Below are 22,845 nucleotides of genomic sequence, written 5' to 3'. Positions count from 1 at the left end.
TTCGGCATTCAACTACAATACTATTGAGGTATGTCATAGTTACCTTCTTGTGTACAGCATCAACTACACAATACTATTGAGGTATGTCTATAGTTACTCTTCTTGTGTACCAATCAACTACAATTACTATTGAGGTATGTTGATAGTTACTTCCAGTCTTGTGTACAGCATCAACTACAATACTATTGAGGTAATGTCATAGTTAACAGACTTCTTGTGTATAGCATCAACCTACAATACTATTAGGTATGTCAGTGGTTACCTTCTTGTGTACAGCAATGGAGGTCGGCAATAGATGCTTGGCAGGTCATAGCCAGTCATTGCTTCACTTCAAATACGGATGATTACGTCTGAGGTATGTTTACAGGGTTAGGGATCGTCTGAACCAGTCGGTGGCAGGATAAGTATACAGGGTGGGACAAAGGGTAATGAGGTCGAGCAAACAACCTCCCTGGGCATGACATAGCCAGTCATTCTAGTTCACATCAAAAATATGATACAGTGGAGGTAAGTATACAGGGTTAGGGGTCGGCAACAGACCTGGGCAGGATAGCCAGTCACTTCTACATCAAATATGATACGAGTGGAGGTAAGTATACAGGGTTAGGAGGTCATCAACAGGGGAGGCAGGATAGCAAGACAATTCTCCATCAAATACGATATACAGTTGAGGAAGATAATTGGACTGGTATGGTTATAGGGGTAGGGGTCGGAAACAGACCTGGGCAGGATAGCCAGTCACTTCTACATCAAATACGATTCGGTGGAGGTAAGTATACCAGGGTTAGGGGTCGGCAACAGACCTGGGCAGGATAGCCAGTCACTTCTACATCAAATATGATACGGTGGAGGTAAGTATACAGGGTTAGGGGTCGGCAACAGACCTGGGCAGGATAGCCAGTCACTTCTACATCAAATATGATACGGTGGAGGTAAGTATACAGGGTTAGGGGTCGGCAACAGACCTGGGCAGGATAGCCAGTCACTTCTACATCAAATATGATACAGTGGAGGTAAGTATACAGGGTTAGGGGTCGGCAACAGTCACTGGGCAGGATAGCCAGTCATTTCTACATCAAATACTATCAGTGGAGGTAAGTATACAGGGATTTAGGGTCGGCAACAGACCTTGCATGATAGCCAGACATTTCTACATCAAATAACGGATACGGTGGAGGTTAAGTTTACAGGGTTAGGGGTCGGCAACAGACCTGGGCAGGATAGCCAGTCACTTCTACATCAAATACGATACGGTGGAGGTAAGTATACAGGGATTTAGGGGTCGGCAACAGACCTGGGGCAGGATAGCAGTCATTTCTACATCAAATATGATACGGTGGAGGTAAGTATACAGGGTTAGGGGTCGGCAACAGACCTGGGCAGGATAGCCAGTCACTTCTACATCAAAAAACGATACAGTGGAGGTAAGTAGAACAGGGTGTGAGGGTCAGGCAAACAGACCTGGTGCAGGATAGCCAGTCATTTCTACATCAAATACGATACAGTGGAGGTAAGTATACAGGGTGGCATGTCGGCAACAGACCTGGGGCAGGATAGCCAGTCATTTCTACATCAAATATGATACAGTGGAGGTAAGTATACAGGGTGGAGGTCAGCAACAGACCTGGGCAGGATAGCCAGTCATTTCTACATCAAATACGATACGGTGGAGGTAAGTATACAGGGTTAGGGGTCGGCAACAGACCTGGGCAGGATAGCCAGTCACTTCTACATCAAATATGATACAGTGGAGGTAAGTATACAGGGTGGAGGTCGGCAACAGACCTGGGCAGGATAGCCAGTCACTTCTACATCAAATACGATATGGTGGAGGTAAGTTTACAGGGTAAGGGGTCGGCAACAGACCTGGGCAGGATAGCCAGTCACTTCTACATCAAATACGATACAGTGGAGGTAAGTATACAGGGGGTTAGGGGTCGGCAACAGACCTGGGCAGGATAGCCAGTCATTTCTACATCAAATACGATACGGTGGAGGTAAGTATACAGGGTTAGGGGTCGGCAACAGACCTGGGCAGGATAGCCAGTCACTTCTACATCAAATATGATACAGTGGAGGTAAGTATACAGGGTGGAGGTCGGCAACAGACCTGGGCAGGATAGCCAGTCACTTCTACATCAAATACGATACATGGAGGTAAGTATGATACGGTTAGGGGTCGGCAACAGACCTGGACAGGATAGCCAGTCATTTCTACATCAAATATGATACGGTGGAGGTAAGTATACAGGGTTAGGAGTCGGCAACAGACCTGGGCAGGATAGCCAGTCACTTCTACATCAAATACGATACGGTGGAGGTAAGTTTACAGGGTTAGGGGTCGGCAACAGACCTGGGCAGGATAGCCAGTCATTTCTACATCAAATACGATACGGTGGAGGTAAGTATACAGGGTTAGGGGTCGGCAACAGACCTGGGCAGGATAGCCAGTCATTTCTACATCAAATACGATACAGTGGAGGTAAGTATACAGGGTGGAGGTCGGCAACAGACCTGGGCAGGATAGCCAGTCATTTCTACATCAAATACGATACAGTGGAGGTAAGTATACAGGGTTAGGGGTCGGCAACAGACCTGGGCAGGATAGCCAGTCATTTCTACATCAAATACGATACAGTGGAGGTAAGTATACAGGGTGGATGTCGGCAACAGACCTGGGCAGGATAGCCAGTCATTTCTACATCAAATACGATACAGTGGAGGTAAGTATACAGGGTGGAGGTCGGCAACAGACCTGGGCAGGATAGCCAGTCATTTCTACATCAAATACGATACGGTGGAGGTAAGTATACAGGGTTAGGGGTCGGCAACAGACCTGGGCAGGATAGCCAGTCATTTCTACATCAAATACGATACAGTGGAGGTAAGTATACAGGGTGGAGGTCGGCAACAGACCTGGGCAGGATAGCCAGTCATTTCTACATCAAATACGATACAGTGGAGGTAAGTATACAGGGTTAGGGGTCGGCAACAGACCTGGGCAGGATAGCCAGTCACTTCTACATCAAATACGATACGGTGGAGGTAAGTATACAGGGTTAGGGGTCGGCAACAGACCTGGGCAGGATAAGCCAGTCATTTCTACATCAAATACGATACAGTGGAGGTAAGTATACAGGGTGGAGGTCGGCAACAGACCTGGGCAGGATAGCCAGTCATTTCTACATCAAATACGATACAGTGGAGGTAAGTATACAGGTTGGAGGTCAGCAACAGACCTGGGCAGGATAGCCAGTCACTTCTACATCAAATACGATACAATGGAGGTAAGTATACAGGGTGGAGGGGTCAGCAACAGACCTGGGCAGGATAGCCAGTCATTTCTACATCAAATACGATACAGTTGGAGTAAGTATACAGGGTGGAGGTCATACAGGCAACAGACCTGGGCAGGATAGCCAGTCATTTCTACATCAAATACGATACAGTGGAGGTAAGTATACAGGGTGGTGTCAGCAACAGACCTGGGCAGGATAGCCAGTCACTTCTACATTTCTACAATCAAATACGATACAGTGGTGAGGTAAGTATACAGGTTTGGGGTCGGCAACAGACCTGGGCAGGATAGCCAGTCATTTCTACATCAAATACGATACGGTGGATGGTAAGTATACAGGGTGGAGGTCGGCAACAGACCTGGGCAGGATAGGCCAGTCACTTCTACATCAAATACGATACGTGGGAGGTAAGTTTAAACACAACGGTGGAGGTAAGTATACAGGGTGGAGGTCGGCAACAGACCTGGGCAGGATAGTCCAGTCATTTCTACATCAAATACGAATACAGTGGAGGTAAGTATACAGGGTTAGGAGGTCGTACAACAGACCTGGGCAGGATAGCCAAGTCATTTCTACATCAAATATACGTATACGGTGGTAGGGTAAGAATACAATGGTGGAGGTCGGCAAACAGACCTGGGCAGGATAGCCAGTTCACAGGACATCAAATTACGAATACGGTTGGAGGTAAGTATTACAGTTAGTATCTAGGGCATTTCAGCAACAGGTCTGGGCAGGAATATGCCTAACTATCCTTTCTCAGTATTATCAATATTACGATGACCCACTGGAGGTAAATGAATACAGTGGAGGTCATCAACAGGCCTGGGCAGGATAGCCAGGTCCATTTTTGCCAATTTAACATTAAAGCAATAGTCTACGATACGGTGGAGGTTAAGTATACATGTGGAAAAAAGTGGTTCATTTCTGTTAAATCGGCAACAGACCTGGGGGAGGATAGCCAGTCATTTCTACAATCAACTTTACTGGAAACGCATGTTGGAGTTTGTAAATTAAAAACGAATACGGTGGATAAGTGTAAGAGATACATGGTGGAGGTCAGCTTAACAGTCCTGGTGGCATTATATGCCAGTATCATTTAAGTGACATCAAATACGATACGGTGGAGGTAAGTATATACAGGGTGGAGGTCAGGCAACAGGCCTTGCATGGATAGCCAGGTTGCATTTGAAACTGACAGTCAAATACAGATACGGGTGGAGTTAAGTACACAGGGTTATGGGGTCAGCAACAGGGTTCTGATTTAAGGATAGCCAGTCATTCCTACATCAAATACGATACGGTGAGAGGTAAGTTTAAACGATACGGTGGAGGTAAGTTTAAACATAATTGAGGGTGGTATTGGTGTTATCATGGTGACATATTAAATGGCCCATTTGTCAAAAAAGTGATAAGATTAGTGAAATTTTCATTTCATGTTTGCTGCAAATGGGCAAGTAGGTTAAGAGTGGAGTATTTCAGAATTCTGTTAAATTTTGTCAAGTTTCTTTGAATTTGGATTTGAAAATTGTTGTTGAACTGTGATTAGCTTAAACACCTTGAACATCTAGACCCAGAAGTAAACATGTTAGATACAAGTTTACAGGATATTAAGTGACATATTAATGCGGTTAGTTTGACCATTATGTACATATTTCTGTGGATACATGCTCTACTACCTTACTACCTTACTACCTATACTACTATATATCAGATATGAAATATGTTCTTTTTAATTTCTATTGTTGTCTAGGTAATCAACGACAATCTGAAGTCACTGATGACAGAGGCTGATGTGTTCGCTATGGTGTCTAAATCTCAGGAGTTTGACCAAATCAAGGTAAATTAGTCAGTAATCATCTGATATATTACAATTGGAGACTTGTGAATTACTTTATACTTAGTTGAAATTTATTATAAGTCAAGTTTTCCAAAGAATCTCCATTTGAATCATTCTATAGGCTAAATGAAATTTGATTCTCAGGCCCTACTAGTATGTTGGATTATGTATAGAATCCTGACATATGTTACAGGTACGTGAAGATGAGATGAACGAGCTCGACAACCTGCTGAGCGACTCGTGTGTGATGCAGGTCCAGGGCGGCGTAGAGAACACATATGGAAAGGTCAACATCCTTATGCAGGTGTACGTGTCGCGGATGAATATCGAGAGCTTTTCCCTTGTGTCTGACCAGGCCTATGTTGCTCAGGTACGAGGATACATGGGTTTCTATTGTAATGGTTTTATAGAAAATTGCAGTGAAGGATTGAAATGCTTGTGATAGGCGAACATCCTAACAGTAAAAGTTTCTATTTTATTGGTTTTAAAAAAGAACTACAGTGAAGGATTAAAATGCTTGTAATAGTCAAATGTCCTAACACACACCTGTGTAACTTAGAGAGATCCATACCTTACTTTACAATATACCACAGTTCAGCATACTTTACTAGAATACTCGGATAGTTTGAAGATTGACCATGGTCCTGTTACCTTCCTGTTAACAAAGTTTGACTATGTCTTTGTGTAATTTGAATGAATAATGATTGCATCTGATATATCTTTCTTTGACCAATATGAAATAACATTGCTGTAATAATCCTGTTATTTGTCTCTAATTTTTTCTATAGAATGCTGGGCGTATCGTTCGAGCCCTATTTGAAGTGTGTCTGAAGAACGGCTGGCCTGTGATGGCTAGCAGACTATTAAATCTGTGTAAAACCCTGGACAAGAGACTGTGGGGGTTTGAACATCCACTGAGACAGTTCCCTAACCTCTCCCGGGAAATCCTCGAGAAACTAGAAGGCCGTAAACTCACAGTAGACAGGCTCAAAGATATGGATTCTAAAGAAATAGGTATTTATATCTTCTTATAGCAGGCGTGGAAGAATTTGATATGAGTTTGTGATCACTATTTCTAGGGAAGTACCATGAGGACCTGAAATGTAGGCTCCACTTAATATGACTGCATTGATATTAAAAAAGATACATATTTTATGATATGACAGTTGATGTTCTATTAAGGCTATTAGATATTGAATATTTATCCATGTTATTCACAGGTCACATGGTACACCACGTACGTATGGGACCCATCATCAAGAAGTGCGTGAACCAGATTCCTGCGCTGGACTTAGACGCCACTATACAACCAATCACACGTACTGTACTAAGAGTGAGGCTGTCAATCAACCCCATCTTCCAATGGGATGACAAGGTCAGTATCCAGGAAAATATTTGTCTTAGTACTTAAGACTAATGTGGACTTCACAAAAAAAGTCAATCAAACACATATAAACTTTAACTTTTGACATTGTAAGTCTTTTTCTTGTGTTGCAATTCCCATAGTTCAAAATATGACCATCTGTGTTAGTGAAGGTTTTTCCATAAAGACATGGTGGAAAAGTGAAGTGCATCATTGGAAACTAAAAGCATACTGTAATGATTATACCAAAAAAAGGTAGTATTCCAAACTTGTCATACTCTTATTGTAATTCCTGTCTTACTGTATACAGGTACATGGAACCAGTGCAGAATCATTCTGGATCTGGGTAGAGGACCCCGAAAACAACCATATCTACCACTCGGAGCGCTTCCTCCTCCACAAAAAGATGGTTAGTCAGGTGCTTCTTATTATAGAACTCTTCTGTAGAATTCTAATGGTCAGTAATACAAATATTATGTTTGTTTGGCTTCCTAAATGTAGGTTATTTGACGACAATACTTTGAAGAAAAACACTATCTGTAATTCAAACACAAATGACTGAAAATACTTTTATACAAAATTAACTAATTATCTGTTGTTAGAAACTTTCTACTGATTTTTTTCATTGCTGATAAAAGGTGAAGACCAACGAGGCCCAGATACTGATCTTCACGATCCCAATATTTGAACCACTTCCTAGTCAGTACTACGTGAAGGCCGTGTCCGAGAGATGGCTCGGATCCGAGTCCATGTGTGCCATCTCCTTCCAACATCTGATCCTTCCAGAGAAACATCCTCCCCACACAGGTAGGTCATAGAGGCTGTACGATCAGACGGAAAGTGGACATGAAGACATTCATTAGATTGATATTTAAAAATTAGTTATGGATATGTAATTCACATCTGCAGTCACTGGAATCATACTCGTAGTTTATTTTCAAGATTTGATTTTCATCAGTGGCGTAACTTTTAAAACATTATTTTATTTCCTACTTAAGTGTCAGTGTGTATGAGATGAAATAATGTACACTGGAAATATTATAAAGTTTACCAGTTTGGTGAAGTACTATGTATATCTGATATTTCTATACAGAGTTACTGGACCTGCAGCCGCTGCCCATCACAGCTTTTAACGACCCCCAGATTGAGACACTGTACAAGTATACACACTTTAACCCGATCCAGACCCAAATATTCCACGTCCTTTACCACACTGACTGTAACGTCCTGCTGGGAGCTCCTACTGGCTCGGGTAAAACCGTCGCCGCAGAAATGGCTACCATGTGCGATTTGGCTGAAACTTGCATGAAATTTAACAAAGTGTTCTCATTTTTCAGGGTCGATCTGAAATCTGGCTGCCACAGCCGCCATCTTGAGATGAACACATTTTCAACTTCTTCTCAAGTTCTACCAGTGCGGATTTGGCTGAAACTGTCGGGTTGATCCGAAATCCAAGTTGGCCGCCACAGCCACCATTGAACTTCTTCTCAAGTTCTACCAGTATTGGCTGACAAAATGTCATGACACTGACATGGTACCCGGAATCCTCCAATGTGTTGTTATTTTTCGGGTTGATAGACCGATCGAAAATCCAAGATGAAAACACAATTTTGAACTTCTTCTCAAGTTTCTACCAGTGCGATTTGGCTGAAAACTTGCATGAAATGATCCTGAATGGTCTGACAAAGTGTTTGTCTAAGACTTCTTCTCATCCGGTGTCGATTTGGCTGAAAACTTGCATATTCCAAGATGGCCGCCACAGCCGCCACTTCTGTTCTACCGGTGCGATTTTGGCTGAGGACTGCATGAAATGATCCTGACATGGTCCTGACCGAAAGTCGGGTCGATCCGAAATCCAAGTGTCAATTTTGAACTTCATTCTCAAGTTTCTACCAGTGCGATTATTCCGAAATCCAATGGCCGCCACAGCCGCCATCTTGAAAAAAAAAAAAAAACTATCGGATTTTGAACTTCTTCTCAAGTAGTGTAACCCGGTGCGCCGGGAGATTTGGCTGATGCACTTGCATGAAATGATCCGGGTGTCGATTGTGTCCGTAGAATCTGATAGATGGCCGCCACAGTGAGGGACGCCTTCATGAGTTTCTTGAAAACAACATTTTGAACTAGATAGCTTCTCAAATTATCCTGTCATGGTCCCCAGACCCCTGAAAGTGTGAGCTCAGGTCGATCTGAAATCCAAGATGGCTGCCACAGCCGCCATCTTGAAAACACATTTTGAACTTCTTCTCATTATGCGATTTTTGGCTGAAACTTGCATGAAATGATCCTGACACTGTACCGACCCAAAGTGTTGTTATTTTTCGGGTTGATCCGAAATCCAACGATGGCCCGCCACAGCCAATCTTGGAAACACATTTTGAACTTCTTCTCAAGTTCTACCAGTGCGATTTGGCTGAAAAACTTGCATTTGATCCTGACATTCCCGACAAAGTGTTGTTATTTTCGGGTTTGATACAAGATGGCCGCCAAAAGCCACCATCTTGAACTTCTTCTCAGCTACCGGTTCGATTCGGCTGAAACTTGCATGAAGAATGGTCCCATGACATCTCTGGTTGATTTATAATGTTACACGTTTTGCATTTTTTGTCTGTAGATATGTTTTAATTTATTTGTTGTCATTGTAACAAGAATATGAAATTTAAGACATCTATTTACTGTGATCATTGTCTTATGTAATAAACAAAAAATCCTTAATTATGAGAAATATTATATCAATTACACTAAAAATATTTTGTAATAGGAATGAAATGGATAGAAAGTTGGAATTTGTTTTGCATTCCAGGCAGTATACATTGCACCGTTGAAAGCTCTTGTACGAGAAAGAATGGATGACTGGAAAGTCCGTATCCAACAGAAGCTTGGCAAAAAGTAAGTTAATATGATGGAACTGCATTCTGTTATAATCAGAGTAGCTGTAGTTTATGAATCTTATCAGTGAAATGTCTACCAAAACATTGAGATAGTATTGTATAAACAGTTGTTAACTGAGACACTTCAACAAAATCAGAATGATTAACAACCAAGATTGGTTTAATCCACAGTTAGAGTCTTCTTTGTTCATATTCCTATTTATTCAAATTTACTTGTTTTACTCATTCTTTTCTGATTTACAAAAAAATATACTTGTTTGTTTTTGTGAATTGATTTGATAAACAAAGAGTGATTGCCCCTTCTGTATGTAGAACATTACCATCATTCCTCATTCTACTGTAATTTGGTAATGCTTGTTGTATTAAAACATTTTTTACAGAAAACATTATTACCAGCATGTAACATACCCAGCTTCTAGGGGCCTGTAATTAAGTTAGAAGAAGATAGTGACGGTAGGAAATTAACAGGGTTATCGTTTGATTACTAGGGAAAAAATAAGGCCCTGCTTTTACTTCAAAGGAATACCCTAGCTGTGGTTGCTAGGGGAGGGACCACTATAATGATGTGATGTCATCAACACATGTGTTGTACACTTTCATCGTAATCTTGATAATGTCATTAATTTTGTCATACATATTGATGAGTGTGTGTTGGAAATCCAATGAAATTTCATACTTTTCTGTGAGTGTGATTTTTCGGTTTTTACTACTTGGATGATTTATTTGTCATATTAAAATGTCATTTTACCAAACGATTGACTTCTGTATCTTTCAGAGTTGTAGAACTGACTGGTGACGTGACCCCTGATATGAGGGCAGTGGCCAACGCTGACCTTATAGTGACCACACCTGAGAAATGGGACGGCGTCAGTCGTAGCTGGCAAACAAGAAACTACGTCAAAGCAGTAGCTGTCCTCATAATCGACGAGATCCATTTATTGGGTGAGAATTTGAGTTGTATATTGTGATATGAAAAGGTAGTGTTTATAAGCTCACTTGATATACCCTCACCATTAATTAGGTGGCATCTAGATATCCATATCTGTTGTGTCTTGTTATGCTCCATCTCATTCTCTCATCTCCCAAATCATCCCATCACTTTATGTTGAGAGTTCATATGGGGCTCAAAGAACAATATTAGTATAATTCATAATTATAATGATGTAACAGATAGTACAGTCAAACCTGCAATAGCGGACACCTCTATATAGCGAACACCTGTCCATAATGGACAGTGCTAGGAATCCCCAACAAAAATCACCATATAAATTTGGACACCTCCGCAATGCGGACAGCGGACACTAAATTTAGTCCGTAAGTCGGTAAAATGTTCATAACGGACACAAATAAATTTTCCGAACGTCGGTACTTTCACACAAAAAAATATAAGCTTTCAGTAGAAGTTAGACTAGACGATGTACATAAATATACAGTAGAGTGGACACAAAAAGACATCGTTTTTGAATGAAAATCACTGTAAATTGAATTGAATGTGTATAGCGGACACTTTCTATGAAGAAAGCGGACACTTGTTTAACTCTAACCTTGATGACAGATGATGGGAGAGAGCAAGTCCTGGAGGTAATTGTCATGTTATGTTAGTGAGAGATTTTGATTAACTTTGTTTAACTCTAACTTTGTTAACAGGTGATGAGAGAGGACCAGTCCTGGAGGTAATTGTGTCACGAACCAATTTCATCTCTTCTCACACCTCTAAACCTGTAAGAGTGGTGGGCCTCTCAACAGCACTAGCTAATGCTAGAGATCTGGCCGACTGGCTGGGCATCAAACAGGTAAGGGTAATGCACAGAGGGAAGGGATGAAGGGAGGAAAACATGAGGGATAGAGAGAGGGGAGGGATAGAGAGAGGGCAAGGATGGAGAGAGTGGAGGGATGGAGGGAAGGGAGAGATAAGTGTGTTAGGTCTCTCAACAGCACTGGCCAATGCTAGGGATCTGGCCAACTGACTGAGCATTGAATGGCAAGGGGACAGCAGGGATGAAAGAAAAGGGGAGGGATGGAGAGATGAGAGGGATATAGGAAAGGGAGAGATGAATGTGTTAGGTCATTCAACAGCACTGGCCAATGCTAGGGATCTGGCCAACTGACTGGGCATTGAATGGCAAGGGGACAGCAGGGATGAAAGAAAAGGGGAGGGATGGAGAGATGAGAGGGATGAAGGGAAGGGAGAGACAAGTGTGATAGGTCTCTCAACAGCACTGACCAATGCTATAGATCTGGCCAACTGACTGAGCATTGAATGGCAAGGGGACAGCAGGGATGAAAGAAAAGGGGAGGGATGGAGAGAGAGGAGGGATGGAGAGATGAGAGGGATGAAGGGAAGGGAGAGATAAGTGTGTTAGGTCATTCAACAGCACTGGCCAATGCAAGGGATCTGGCCAACTGACTGGGCATTGAATGGCAAGGGGACAGCAGGGAGGAAAGAAAAGGGGAGGGATGGAGAGATGAGAGGGATGAAGGGAAGTGTGTTAGGTCATTCAACAGCACTGGCCAATGCTAGGGATCTGGCCAACTGACTGGGCATTGAATGGCAAGGGGACAGCAGGGAGGAAAGAAAAGGGGAGGGATGGAGAGATGAGAGGGATGAAGGGAAGTGTGTTAGGTCATTCAACAGCACTGGCCAATGCTAGGGATCTGGCCAACTGACTGGGCATTGAATGGCAAGGGGACAGCAGGGAGGAAAGAAAAGGGGAGGGATGGAGAGATGAGAGGGATATAGGAAAGGGAGAGATAAGTGTGTTAGGTCTCTCAACAGCACTGGCCAATGCAAGGGATCTGGCCAACTGACTGGGCATTGAATGGCAAGGGGACAGCAGGGAGGAAAGAAAAGGGGAGGGATGGAGAGATGAGAGAGGGATATAGGAAAGGGAGAGATGAATGTGTTAGGTCATTCAACAGCACTGGCCAATGCTAGGGATCTGGCCAACTGACTGGGCATTGAATGGCAAGGGGACAGCAGGGAGGAAAGAAAAGGGGAGGGATGGAGAGATGAGAGGGATGAAGGGAAGTGTGTTTAGGTCATTCAACAGCACTGGCCAATGCTAGGGATCTGGCCAACTGACTGGGCATTGAATGGCAAGGGGACAGCAGGGATGAAAGAAAAGGGGAGGGATGGAGAGATGAGAGGGATATAGGAAAGGGAGAGATGAATGTGTTAGGTCATTCAACAGCACTGGCCAATGCTAGGGATCTGGCCAACTGACTGGGCATTGAATGGTAAGGGGACAGCAGGGAGGAAAGAAAAGGGGAGGGATGGAGAGAGAGGAGGGATGGAGAGATGAGAGGGATGAAGGGAAGGGAGAGATAAGTGTGTTAGGTCTCTCAACAGCACTGGCCAATGCAAGGGATCTGGCCAACTGACTGAGCATTGAATGGCAAGGGGACAGCAGGGAGGAAAGAAAAGGGGAGGGATGGAGAGAGAGGAGGGATGGAGAGATGAGAGGGATGGAGGGAAGGGAGAGATAAGTGTGTTAGGTCTCTCAACAGCACTGACTAATGCTAGGGATCTGGCCAACTGACTTGGCATTGAATGGTAAGGGGACAGTGCAGACAGAAGGGATGAAGGGAGGAAAACTGGAGGGATAGAGAGAGGGGAAGGGAGAGGTAATTGTTGTAGGTTATCTTGATTAAAATTTGTAATAATGATATTTGATTGCCTGCAAAACTGACTTTAAGTTTTAACTTTATCACCACTAGATGGGGCTGTACAATTTCCGTCCGTCAGTTAGACCTGTCCCACTGGAAGTGCACATCAATGGTTTCCCAGGACAACACTACTGTCCACGAATGGCAACAATGAACAAGCCCTCCTTCCAAGGTAATTTAGAGTTATAGAGAGTTAATTGGGTTTATTCTGTAAACAGGTGTGTATTAATCAAGAGGTGATTCATTATTAGAATTTGGTTGAGCTTTTATGTTTGAGTTGAGATATCCCTGTTTACAATTAATGAAACTATAGGAAAGCTACTTCATGTCTAAGGTAGGTAGGTGCCTCATTGTAATCATTGTGTAAGTCTCTCTGCCCATCTATCTGTTTTACACTTTCTGTCTTCAACCATTTGGTTTCTTACTTAGGTTTTCTCAAAAACCATTAGGCAACAAGGTTATCATTTTACTAAAATCCCTAGGGAACATGCCATTTGGGTTCTTAAACTTACTTGTGACATTTCTTTCACTTCCATCGTAAAGGAAACCTCTGTCAGATCTTTATTATTTGTTTGTTTGTTTGATTAATTAATGCCCTATTTACAGCCAGGGTCATGTAAGGACAGCTTCTCATGTATGCAGTGTGTTGCGTGTATGTAGTGCGCAGTGCGTGTTTTGGGAGACTGGTATATTCGTGTTGTGTCTTCTTGTATAGTGGAACTGTTTTTATAGTGCTATATCACTGAAGCATGCTGCTAAAGACACCAAACAACACAACCCCTCATTCATATTATAAACTGACACTGGATTAACCAGTTGTCCCACTCCCTATATGCTGAGCGCTAAGCAGGAGCAGAAACTACCACTTTTATAGACTTTGGTGTGTTTCGGCCAGGGGACAGAACCCAGAGCCTACCTCACATGGGTAAGCACTCAAAAACAGAAGGCCAAAGGTGAGGTGGTGTCAAGGGAGACATAAGGAGGAAGAAAATTAGTTAGGAAGAAGAGAAAAGATAAGATCCTAAATTTAGTCACCTTTCTCGATCATGCAATAGGGGCAGCAGGCACAATTCTAATGCCCTACCTGCAGAGCCGATCTTTATGATAAAATACCATCTGTAAGGAGAAGAAAATGAAAATGAAACCCTGACAACATCCCTTTCTGTATGATAAGTAAGGACAATCGTGTATATACAGAATAAGCTATAACTAGGAAAACTAGGAAGAGTTTAATGTGTCTACTAAAATGACAACTACTGATCATGAACCAGGTCTTTTTGAAAAATACAACATACTCATTTTGTTAAGATTTAAACTGGTGACTCTTGAATTACTAGTCTGATGTCCAACCAGTGGTCTCTCACAATAGTAAAATCAACCATCAACTATTTCCATCTGAGTTTTGCAATGTCGATTCAGTCGAGACTGTCTGAGCGACCTCCTGTATGTAGCGACTCCCTGTCTTATGTGACCTTACTTGAGACCCCCAACGTATTTTGCTATATAATGGGTCTGTTTTCAGCGACTCCCTGTCTTACGTGACAAGCGACCATGTTTTTATAACACAAACATCATAAAAAGTCTGTCTTGAGCGACTTTTCATTGGACTGTGACCATACTTATGATAGAAAAAGAGGTGTGAACATCGAACTAAACATCGACTGTTGACTATGATAAGAGTACATTATTGTGTAACCAGTTTTGACGGATCATGAAAGATCATTTCCCCCCCCCCCCCCCAAACATTTTGCCTTAATCTATTAAAAAGGCTAGATTTCATTCAGATATCTCTCAATACTAAACAATGGTAAACATTGACAATTAATAACGAAACACATTAAATAAATAGGCATGTTTTATTTTGCCTACCGTATCATCCTATGGCTTGGTGTGGGTGACTCTTCTTGTTTTGTAGATGGCATTTACGACCAAACATAATTTCGTTCTTTGATATGAGTAAACAGTCATTATAACTGCCATCCCATAGTCAGAAACTTTATATTTTCTTCAAAAGTTTCTCATAACACCAAAAAGTCTTGTAAAAACATATGCACACGACTTGGACTTCTGTAATGGCCGTCATTTGGTAGCAGTGAACAGTAGATTTGTAAAATTCAGCAAAATAAAGCCCAGGTTTTAAAATGGTACCTCTACTGTACAGTAGTAATGTTTTTTTGATTTACACAACATCTGCAATTGTTTTGCAATGGTTGTTTTTCTGACAAGTGTGATTTTTTTTTTCCAAGACTGAAAAACCATGACACACAAATATTTTTTTTAATTGCAAAAAAATGAGATTTTTAACCCAAAATTGCACCCCCTCCAGATAGAATTTTTTTCTTGAACAAAGTTTAAAACCAAGCATCAATGTATGTCTGCTTGTAATCTATAACTAGATCTAAATGATTTTTAATAAAAAAAAAATAAATAATTTTTAATTTTTTAATTTTTTTTTAATTATTATTATTTTATCGACTGTAGGATGACATTTCTTACAAGTTTTAGTCCTTTATTAAATTTTTCAATGCTTTCATCAAAATGTGGCTGATGGTATCTTCTTGGAATCTTTAATGAGTGCCATTTTCACAGACATTTTATGAAACAAGTCTTAGAAAATATTTTCTTTTCAAGGTTATGTACATTTTATCTTTTTGCTTCCTGTCGAAGTTCTAAGTAAATTTTACTGCTCCAAACTTTACAGATCTGGCAGGTGTTAGGAGCAAGCCTGACATATACTCTTAGGAATTCATCTCTATAAGGTTTTAGATTAAGATGTTCATTAACTACTTGTATTTTGTAGTAAGGTAAGGTGTTATGGTTAACTGTAGATTTGAAGTAATATAAAGATGACATTACTTCTCTGCCCTAAATTTAACATGAACCATTATTATCCTTGATCATTAAAACTCGACGAGGGGGAGATTTAAGTGTCAGCCGTACAGGCGCTGCACCATTAGTGACAAAAGAAACACATGTGTTCTGTGTATAGTAATGGCTCTCAATCCATCACTGGAGATTTTGATATAGCTTTTCTATAATCCGACTATCATATAAAGGGACTTTTCTTTACACATCATAGGTATTATAAAATCTTGATGTATTTCATTTTTATCGCTCAAGCTTGTTACATCTCCTCTGAACTGCATATATGTGTATGTCATTGATCACATTTCTCTCCTTTTGTTTATAATATGAATTGTAAATATGACACAGTCTTGGTTGCCTGAGAGACTAATACGGTTTCCTTTTCAATGATTTACTAAAAAATGTATTAGGGATTGGTATGTACGTGTGATATAATGGATAAATAGTGAATTATCTGTCGGCGTTGTCTTTAGATACTGTTATTTTATATGACAGAACCATTGTGTTCCTGCTGATAGAAGATTTAACAATAATTGTCTCCATGTCTTTGGAAAAATGTCTGTCATGTGACTACTAATGAAATGTTACTGTAAAAGTATAGTTTTTCGTGTCGTCACATTCACCGGAATGTCATTTTACCATATAGAAAATCTGGTATGGCAGTGACGTCTTTTTCTTAGCTCATGGCAAAGTTATGTATTGTAAAGTAATTCTTTGATGGGTAATTATTGTTTATAAGTATTTTCGTATTGTTTCACTGATATTATAAGCTGAATAAAACTACTGGTACTGTTTGCAAATGCGCTTATATATTTCGCACGAGGAGTGCACTCTCATTTGGTTTAGTGAATGAATCTTTTCCTTCGCATCAAAGAAGTATGTCGCTTCGAGGGAAACCAAGTAAATAATTGGCAATTTGCTTTCATTTGAATGTCAAAATGGTTGCAGGATAAACAAAATACACGGTTAGTATCTTACAATACAAGTTTTATTTTGGTGCTTGACACGGAAAGCCGAGTTGACTTGGCAAAGCATCGTCATCTCGGCTTTCCCAAGTCTCGCACCAAAATTAACTTTGTATTGTAAGATACTAACCATGTATTCTATCTATATATGTTCAGGATGATAGATTTGGATATTCCTAGTGGAATGTAACAGACATTGAATAGACAATCATAAGCTTGTGTGAAGGGAAAGCTTCCCATATACAGTGGACCCGCGATAATCCAGACGCTGATAGTCCGGAAAACTCACAATCCGGATGGAAATGTCAGGGAACAGATTTCCATAACGTTATTTATACTCACTAGTTCAGAAATTCGGATTCCGAATCCGGAACTCCATTTTGGGAACAGAATATTAATGTTCGTTAATAAATTCCCGCAATAATCCGGACAATTTGTTGTCAAGGCCAGCTACAGTCATGTGTAAGATACACTCTGCCAAATGACACTGGTTTGTGTTTTCCTAAAGACGGCTGCCAGGTCATATAGCCATGGGCGTTTACCTGAACACCTTGCAGTCATGTAACGGCTCAGTGGTTTTTTTATACAAGATCAAACTTCAGTTTTGTAATTGAGATACGCAATATATTTTCAGCCACACGCTTTTGAACATGCAGTTTGAGTTTGGGTACGGGTACGTATGCTATCGATACCTTACTGGTTTCGCATGGAGAATATATCGCTCTGAGTTTCGGATACAATAACGTTAGATAATACTCACAAAACTAATAAATATTTTAAATGTATGTGAATCTATTCGAATTTATCGTCTATAGTATAAGATATAAAGGCTATGGCACATGCCATTTACACGTGTGTAACATTGTTCACGAAGTTAGACATGAACGGGCGCATGGTTGTTACACATGGCTGTAAGTCAGAAAGCAAAGACTTGTGGAAAGGGTCAATAAAAACATACAAAATAACAATTGTATTAGTTCTTAAAATGTTCACAAGTATTTGTTATCATAGTTTTTTATGCTAATAACGTAGATGATATCGATCCTTGGTTAGGCATTTTGAAACATAATTTGCCGCACAACAGATCAAGACTGGGATACGTTGCTATATGCATACCTAGTACACAATTTACGATGCCTTTCGGTTTTGTGTTTTGAAAAAGAAGTATGTTTATTTGATATTGTTAACGAAATAATATAAAAAAAACACCTATAAAACATAACAAACAAAGTATAAATATAATACACGTATATTACATAAAGGCCTATCATCGATTACAAGGTAAAGGGGAGTAACTCGTACGTGACAATTTAATTGACTAAGAACACGGAATTTGGCTGTCCGGAAAACTCGTAATCCAGACTGTTTAGGCTGGGAACGAAGGTGTGCGGATTATGGAGGGTCCACTGTACTTAGTCAGAATGAATTGATAGACATATCAGTCACCAACTTTCTTTTAGAAATGTCTTCAGTGTCTGATTGAGTAGTCAATCTTCCGACCCAGAAAGTCAAGGTTTCTGATTTGAAACTGAGCTAATAGACACAGTTCCGATTGAAAGTCAAAAGTTTCTTTAAAAAAAGGAAATGATCTACTGGAAAGTTACCAAACAGTAACTGATTCATCTGTCAAAGTATCTGATTGAAAGGTCAAAATTTGATTTTTTCTAGCAATCAAGTCTCACTCTCCGGAGAAACCTGTTCTGATCTTTGTTTCATCCCGACGACAGACAAGGCTGACTGCCCTCGATCTCATTGCATTTTTAGCAGCAGAAGAAAATCCGAAACAATGGCTACACATGCCTGAGATGGAGGTAGGGAGATTTGTTTTTGTTGTTTTTAATTACAAACAATCACCAATCAATTTTTTTTTTTCAGCAAGAGAAGGAAAAACTTAACATTTATTTTAAAGCTTTTTACGGAATTTGCACTCGTGACATTTGAATTGAAGACAAGAAGAGAAAAGGTGTTGGTAAGAAGAGATGGAGATGTGATCCTAAGGTAAGCATGGTTAAACTATTGGATAAAAAGAAGTCATAGGTATTGTGTTGTAGCAAACACCTTGCAGAGTGTAAAGGTCATAGAATTAATTGAATTAATTGATTCGAAAGTGAAAGCAGTACTTTATTCCAGACTGATGTCAGGTGAATGATGGTAACATGGTGCCGATATGTGGCAGTGCAAAGGTCAGGAAAAACACTAAGGTGAAGATCAGGTTGTTTGTTATTTAGGTTCAAGGTCAAATTTTTTTGTAGCAATCATAGTCAATAAAAATAAACAAGTCTTTAATTGTTGGTAAAATGTTTGTGTTAAAGTGACATGTATGAATACTTTTTAAATTCACCATAGTTTAGTATGAGTGTATGAAGGTTAAATTCACCATAGTTTAGTATGAGTGTATGAAGGTTAAATTCACCATAGTTTAGTATGAGTGTATGAAGGTTAAATTCACCATAGTTTACATGAGTGTATGAAGGTTAAATTCACCATAGTTTAGTATGAGTGTATGAAGGTTAAATTCACCATAGTTTAGTATGAGTGTATGAAGGTTAAATTCACCATAGTTTAGTATGAGTGTATGAAGGTTAAATTCACCATAGTTTAGCATGAGTGTATGAAGGTTAAATTCACCATAGTTTAGTATGAGTGTATGAAGGTTAAATTCACCATAGTTTAGTATGAGTGTATGAAGGTTAAATTCACCATAGTTTAGTATGAGTGTATGAAGGTTAAATTCACCATAGTTTAGTATGAGTGTATGAAGGTTAAATTCACCATAGTTTAGTATGAGTGTATGAAGGTTAAATTCACCATAGTTTAGTATGAGTGTATGAAGGTTAAATTCACCATAGTTTAGTATGAGTGTATGAAGGTTAAATTCACCATAGTTTAGTATGAGTGTATGAAGGTCAACATCATTCTCAATGACTTAAAGATGCTCCACCGCCAACAGAGCATAAAACATACTCATCATTTGAACAATAATTGGTGGTTAATCATGTATATATATATATAATTAACACAAAAAATAATATGAAATAATTTATTTTGCTTTGGATACATGCGCCATCAGTACTTTATTCCACATAGGACATAGTTCCACGGAATTTTTCAGGACGCAATTGATTATTTTTAATATCTTGAAGTAAAAATAGAAGCTCAGACTTTTCAATGGTGGCAATGGTATAAAGTAAGTAACTTTTGTAACTGAAGAAAAATACTTAATCGTCTGCTCCTTATTTTTGATAGAGAACAAACATCATTTGTCAGCAGTGGAGCATCTTTAAGCAAGTGAATGACCTTTGTCTGTTCCTTGTAACACCTGAACAGATTTTCTGTGTGTAAAGATGGTAAGCAGTTCTCAGACAGAATCTGAAACTGAGAGGAGACACCCAAGCTTGGAATAACTCCTGTTAATGGAGGTTGAAAAAATCAATGGTACAAGTTTGGTATACCCCTGATTTAGTATGCTGTCTACGTGAGAGTGTTAAATACATGTGAGAATGGCCTATCAAGGTTTCCTTGGTACAAGTATTGATGAGTAAAGATCGCCTAACCAAAACATTCCTTATCTCTGGCACAACTTAAGAAGCATGTCACAAGATTATCTTGATTAATTAAGGATTTTCCTTAATGATGATGGGTTGTACAAGTTAGATCACAGTTAAAATTGATTTTACGTCGTACATCCGCGATTGAGAATTATTGGTGTGTGTTTGTAAGCCCTGAGAATGATTGGTGTTTGTTTGTAAGCCCTAAGAATTATTGGTGTGTATTTAGAAGCCCTAATTTTGTGGGGAATGTTGACTTGCAGTTTGTGGAAATCTATTGGTCAAAGATTTAATGTGCTAAGAAAAGTTACGGCTGGACAGCTCACAAGTCGATAAAGACAACAGATAACAGCTGAGACTAATAAGTTTTAGATACAAGTTGTGAAATTATAAAATGTTTTGTTAGTATCAATATATGTGATCGTGGCATGCATATTTGAAAATGTTCAAGTGTTATTATGTCTTGATATTCTATTATGATTGTGTTCATTGCTGATTGTGTTCATTGCCTTACGTTAACAATATGTGGGTCACAGTTTCCTAATACTATATCTTCAAAATATATGTCTTATATTCCAAAAGAAGGTCAAACTGACACATATATTGACCTTTGATCTGAATCAAAGATAATTACTGTCTGGCAAAATTGTACACTGAGCTCTTCAAAACCATATACATATGCTTTAACATTGGGCATTGTCATAATTATGTTATATTGCTGATGTATGTTTTTTATAGAGATTGATGGTGAATGAATCTTGATCTTCCTATTTCTAAAATTGTAAACATTTATATGATAGTTTATACAGGTACTAAAACTAGCCTGTACACTGTTCTGTTTGCTAAGATATAGATTTCTTGTCAGAGATGTCTCGTACTTAATGGAATCTATATAGAGTAAAAAGGCAAGAAAAACATTTTGTTATCGTAGCATTTACACTGACACTATCTGTCTGTAACAAATGGAATGAATAGGTGTAAAATACCTACTAAGATGGCTGACTGATGGTAGCATACTTTATGTCACTTACTCCAAATACTGATAGCAGCTATTTAACCAAATGGAATGTTTTCATTGAATTAATGACAGAAACCGAACCAGTGACTGGTGGGTTCCTGGTTCAATTCTGACTTCAAGTTGATAATTTTGTTATACTGATACTGGTAGCAGTAATACTGCTGTGTTGGTACTGATAGCAGCAATACTTCTGTGTTGGTACTGGTAGCAGCAATACTTCTGTGTTGGTACTGGTAGCACAATTGCTGGCTACCTGTGTTGGTCAGTACAACAATACTGCTGTGTGTGGTACAAAATAGCAGCAATACTTGTGTTGGTACAGGTAGCATCAATACTGCTGTGTTGGTACAGGTAGCAGCAATACTGCTGTGTTGGTACAGGTAGCAACAATACTGCTGTGTTGGTACTGGTAGCAGCAATACTGCTGTGTTGGTACTGGTAGCAGCAATACTGCTGTGTTGGTACAGTAGCACAATACTCGTAGCAGTAGCAAATACTGCTGTGTTGGTACGTAGCACAATACTGCTGTGTTGGTCAGTAGCAATACTGCTGTGTTGGTACGGTAGCAGTAATACTGCTGTGTTTGTACAGGTAGCAACAATACTGCTGTGTTGGTACTGGTAGCAACAATACTGCTGTGTTGGTACTGGTAGCAACAATACTGCTGTGTTGGTACTGGTAGCAACAATACTTCTGTGTTGGTACTGGTAGCAGCAAAACTGCTGTGTTGGTACCAGTAGCAGCAATACTGCTGTATTGGTACAGGTAGCATTTAAGACTTTGTTTCCTGAAATTTAATCAGTTGTTCCCAGCTAGGGTATTTGAAGTTTTTCATACAGAAACTTTTAAAATTTAAACTAAAATTGTAATATTTTTTGAAACAGGGTGTTCAGGTGTCAGATGTTTTTCTGTATCTACATATTAGGTTTGTTTGTTCTGACGAACATTTTCAGTATATATTCAGGTACATTTTGACTAAATTTTCTGATAATTTGATGTTTTATTGTGGTCCCACCAACTTGAAATTAACAAGATTTGACTTGTACCTTTTTCATCTGGAAAGAAAATCATCTGGCACACTGCTGCTATTACTTAAAAGACTTTCTTTCGATTGCCAAGTTAGTTTCTTGGAAGATACCATGTTGCCTTTTTATGACATTATTGTGGGTGAAGATTGTTGATCTGCATTGCTGACATGTATTCTGGTTTTAATTGGAAGGAAATGTGACTTGAGAACACTTGTGATATCGTAACACAGTACATCAAGTCTTGGAGGTGATGGATCATTATAGACATTGACAGTCGAGTTATAAGCTGCTGTGATTTCAAACTAGCATCTTGTCACATTTTTAGATAATTGGTAAATCAAATTGACGTTGAGATCTCTATA

General features: G+C 39.7%; 1 protein-coding gene across 1 annotated transcript in view; it reads left to right on the top strand.

Moving 5' to 3' along the window:
• Positions 1–22,845, top strand: part of LOC138336107 (activating signal cointegrator 1 complex subunit 3-like) — a 332,564-nt gene that overhangs the window by 35,424 nt on the left and 274,295 nt on the right. Inside the window, exons 19-31 of the mRNA XM_069285451.1 lie at positions 2,029–2,078; positions 5,053–5,139; positions 5,333–5,509; positions 5,928–6,153; positions 6,360–6,514; positions 6,813–6,911; positions 7,141–7,309; positions 7,596–7,822; positions 9,306–9,391; positions 10,169–10,335; positions 11,041–11,186; positions 13,111–13,231; positions 18,558–18,700. Coding sequence (XP_069141552.1) covers positions 2,029–2,078; positions 5,053–5,139; positions 5,333–5,509; positions 5,928–6,153; positions 6,360–6,514; positions 6,813–6,911; positions 7,141–7,309; positions 7,596–7,822; positions 9,306–9,391; positions 10,169–10,335; positions 11,041–11,186; positions 13,111–13,231; positions 18,558–18,700 — 1,853 coding nt within the window. The remainder of the gene's footprint in view (positions 1–2,028; positions 2,079–5,052; positions 5,140–5,332; positions 5,510–5,927; positions 6,154–6,359; positions 6,515–6,812; positions 6,912–7,140; positions 7,310–7,595; positions 7,823–9,305; positions 9,392–10,168; positions 10,336–11,040; positions 11,187–13,110; positions 13,232–18,557; positions 18,701–22,845) is intronic.

Source organism: Argopecten irradians, chromosome 1 (assembly GCF_041381155.1).
Source record: "Argopecten irradians isolate NY chromosome 1, Ai_NY, whole genome shotgun sequence".
NCBI classification, from domain to species: Eukaryota; Metazoa; Mollusca; class Bivalvia; order Pectinida; family Pectinidae; genus Argopecten; species Argopecten irradians.
The sequence above is the reverse complement of the archived record's forward strand: the minus strand, read 5'-3'. Positions and strand labels throughout refer to the sequence as shown.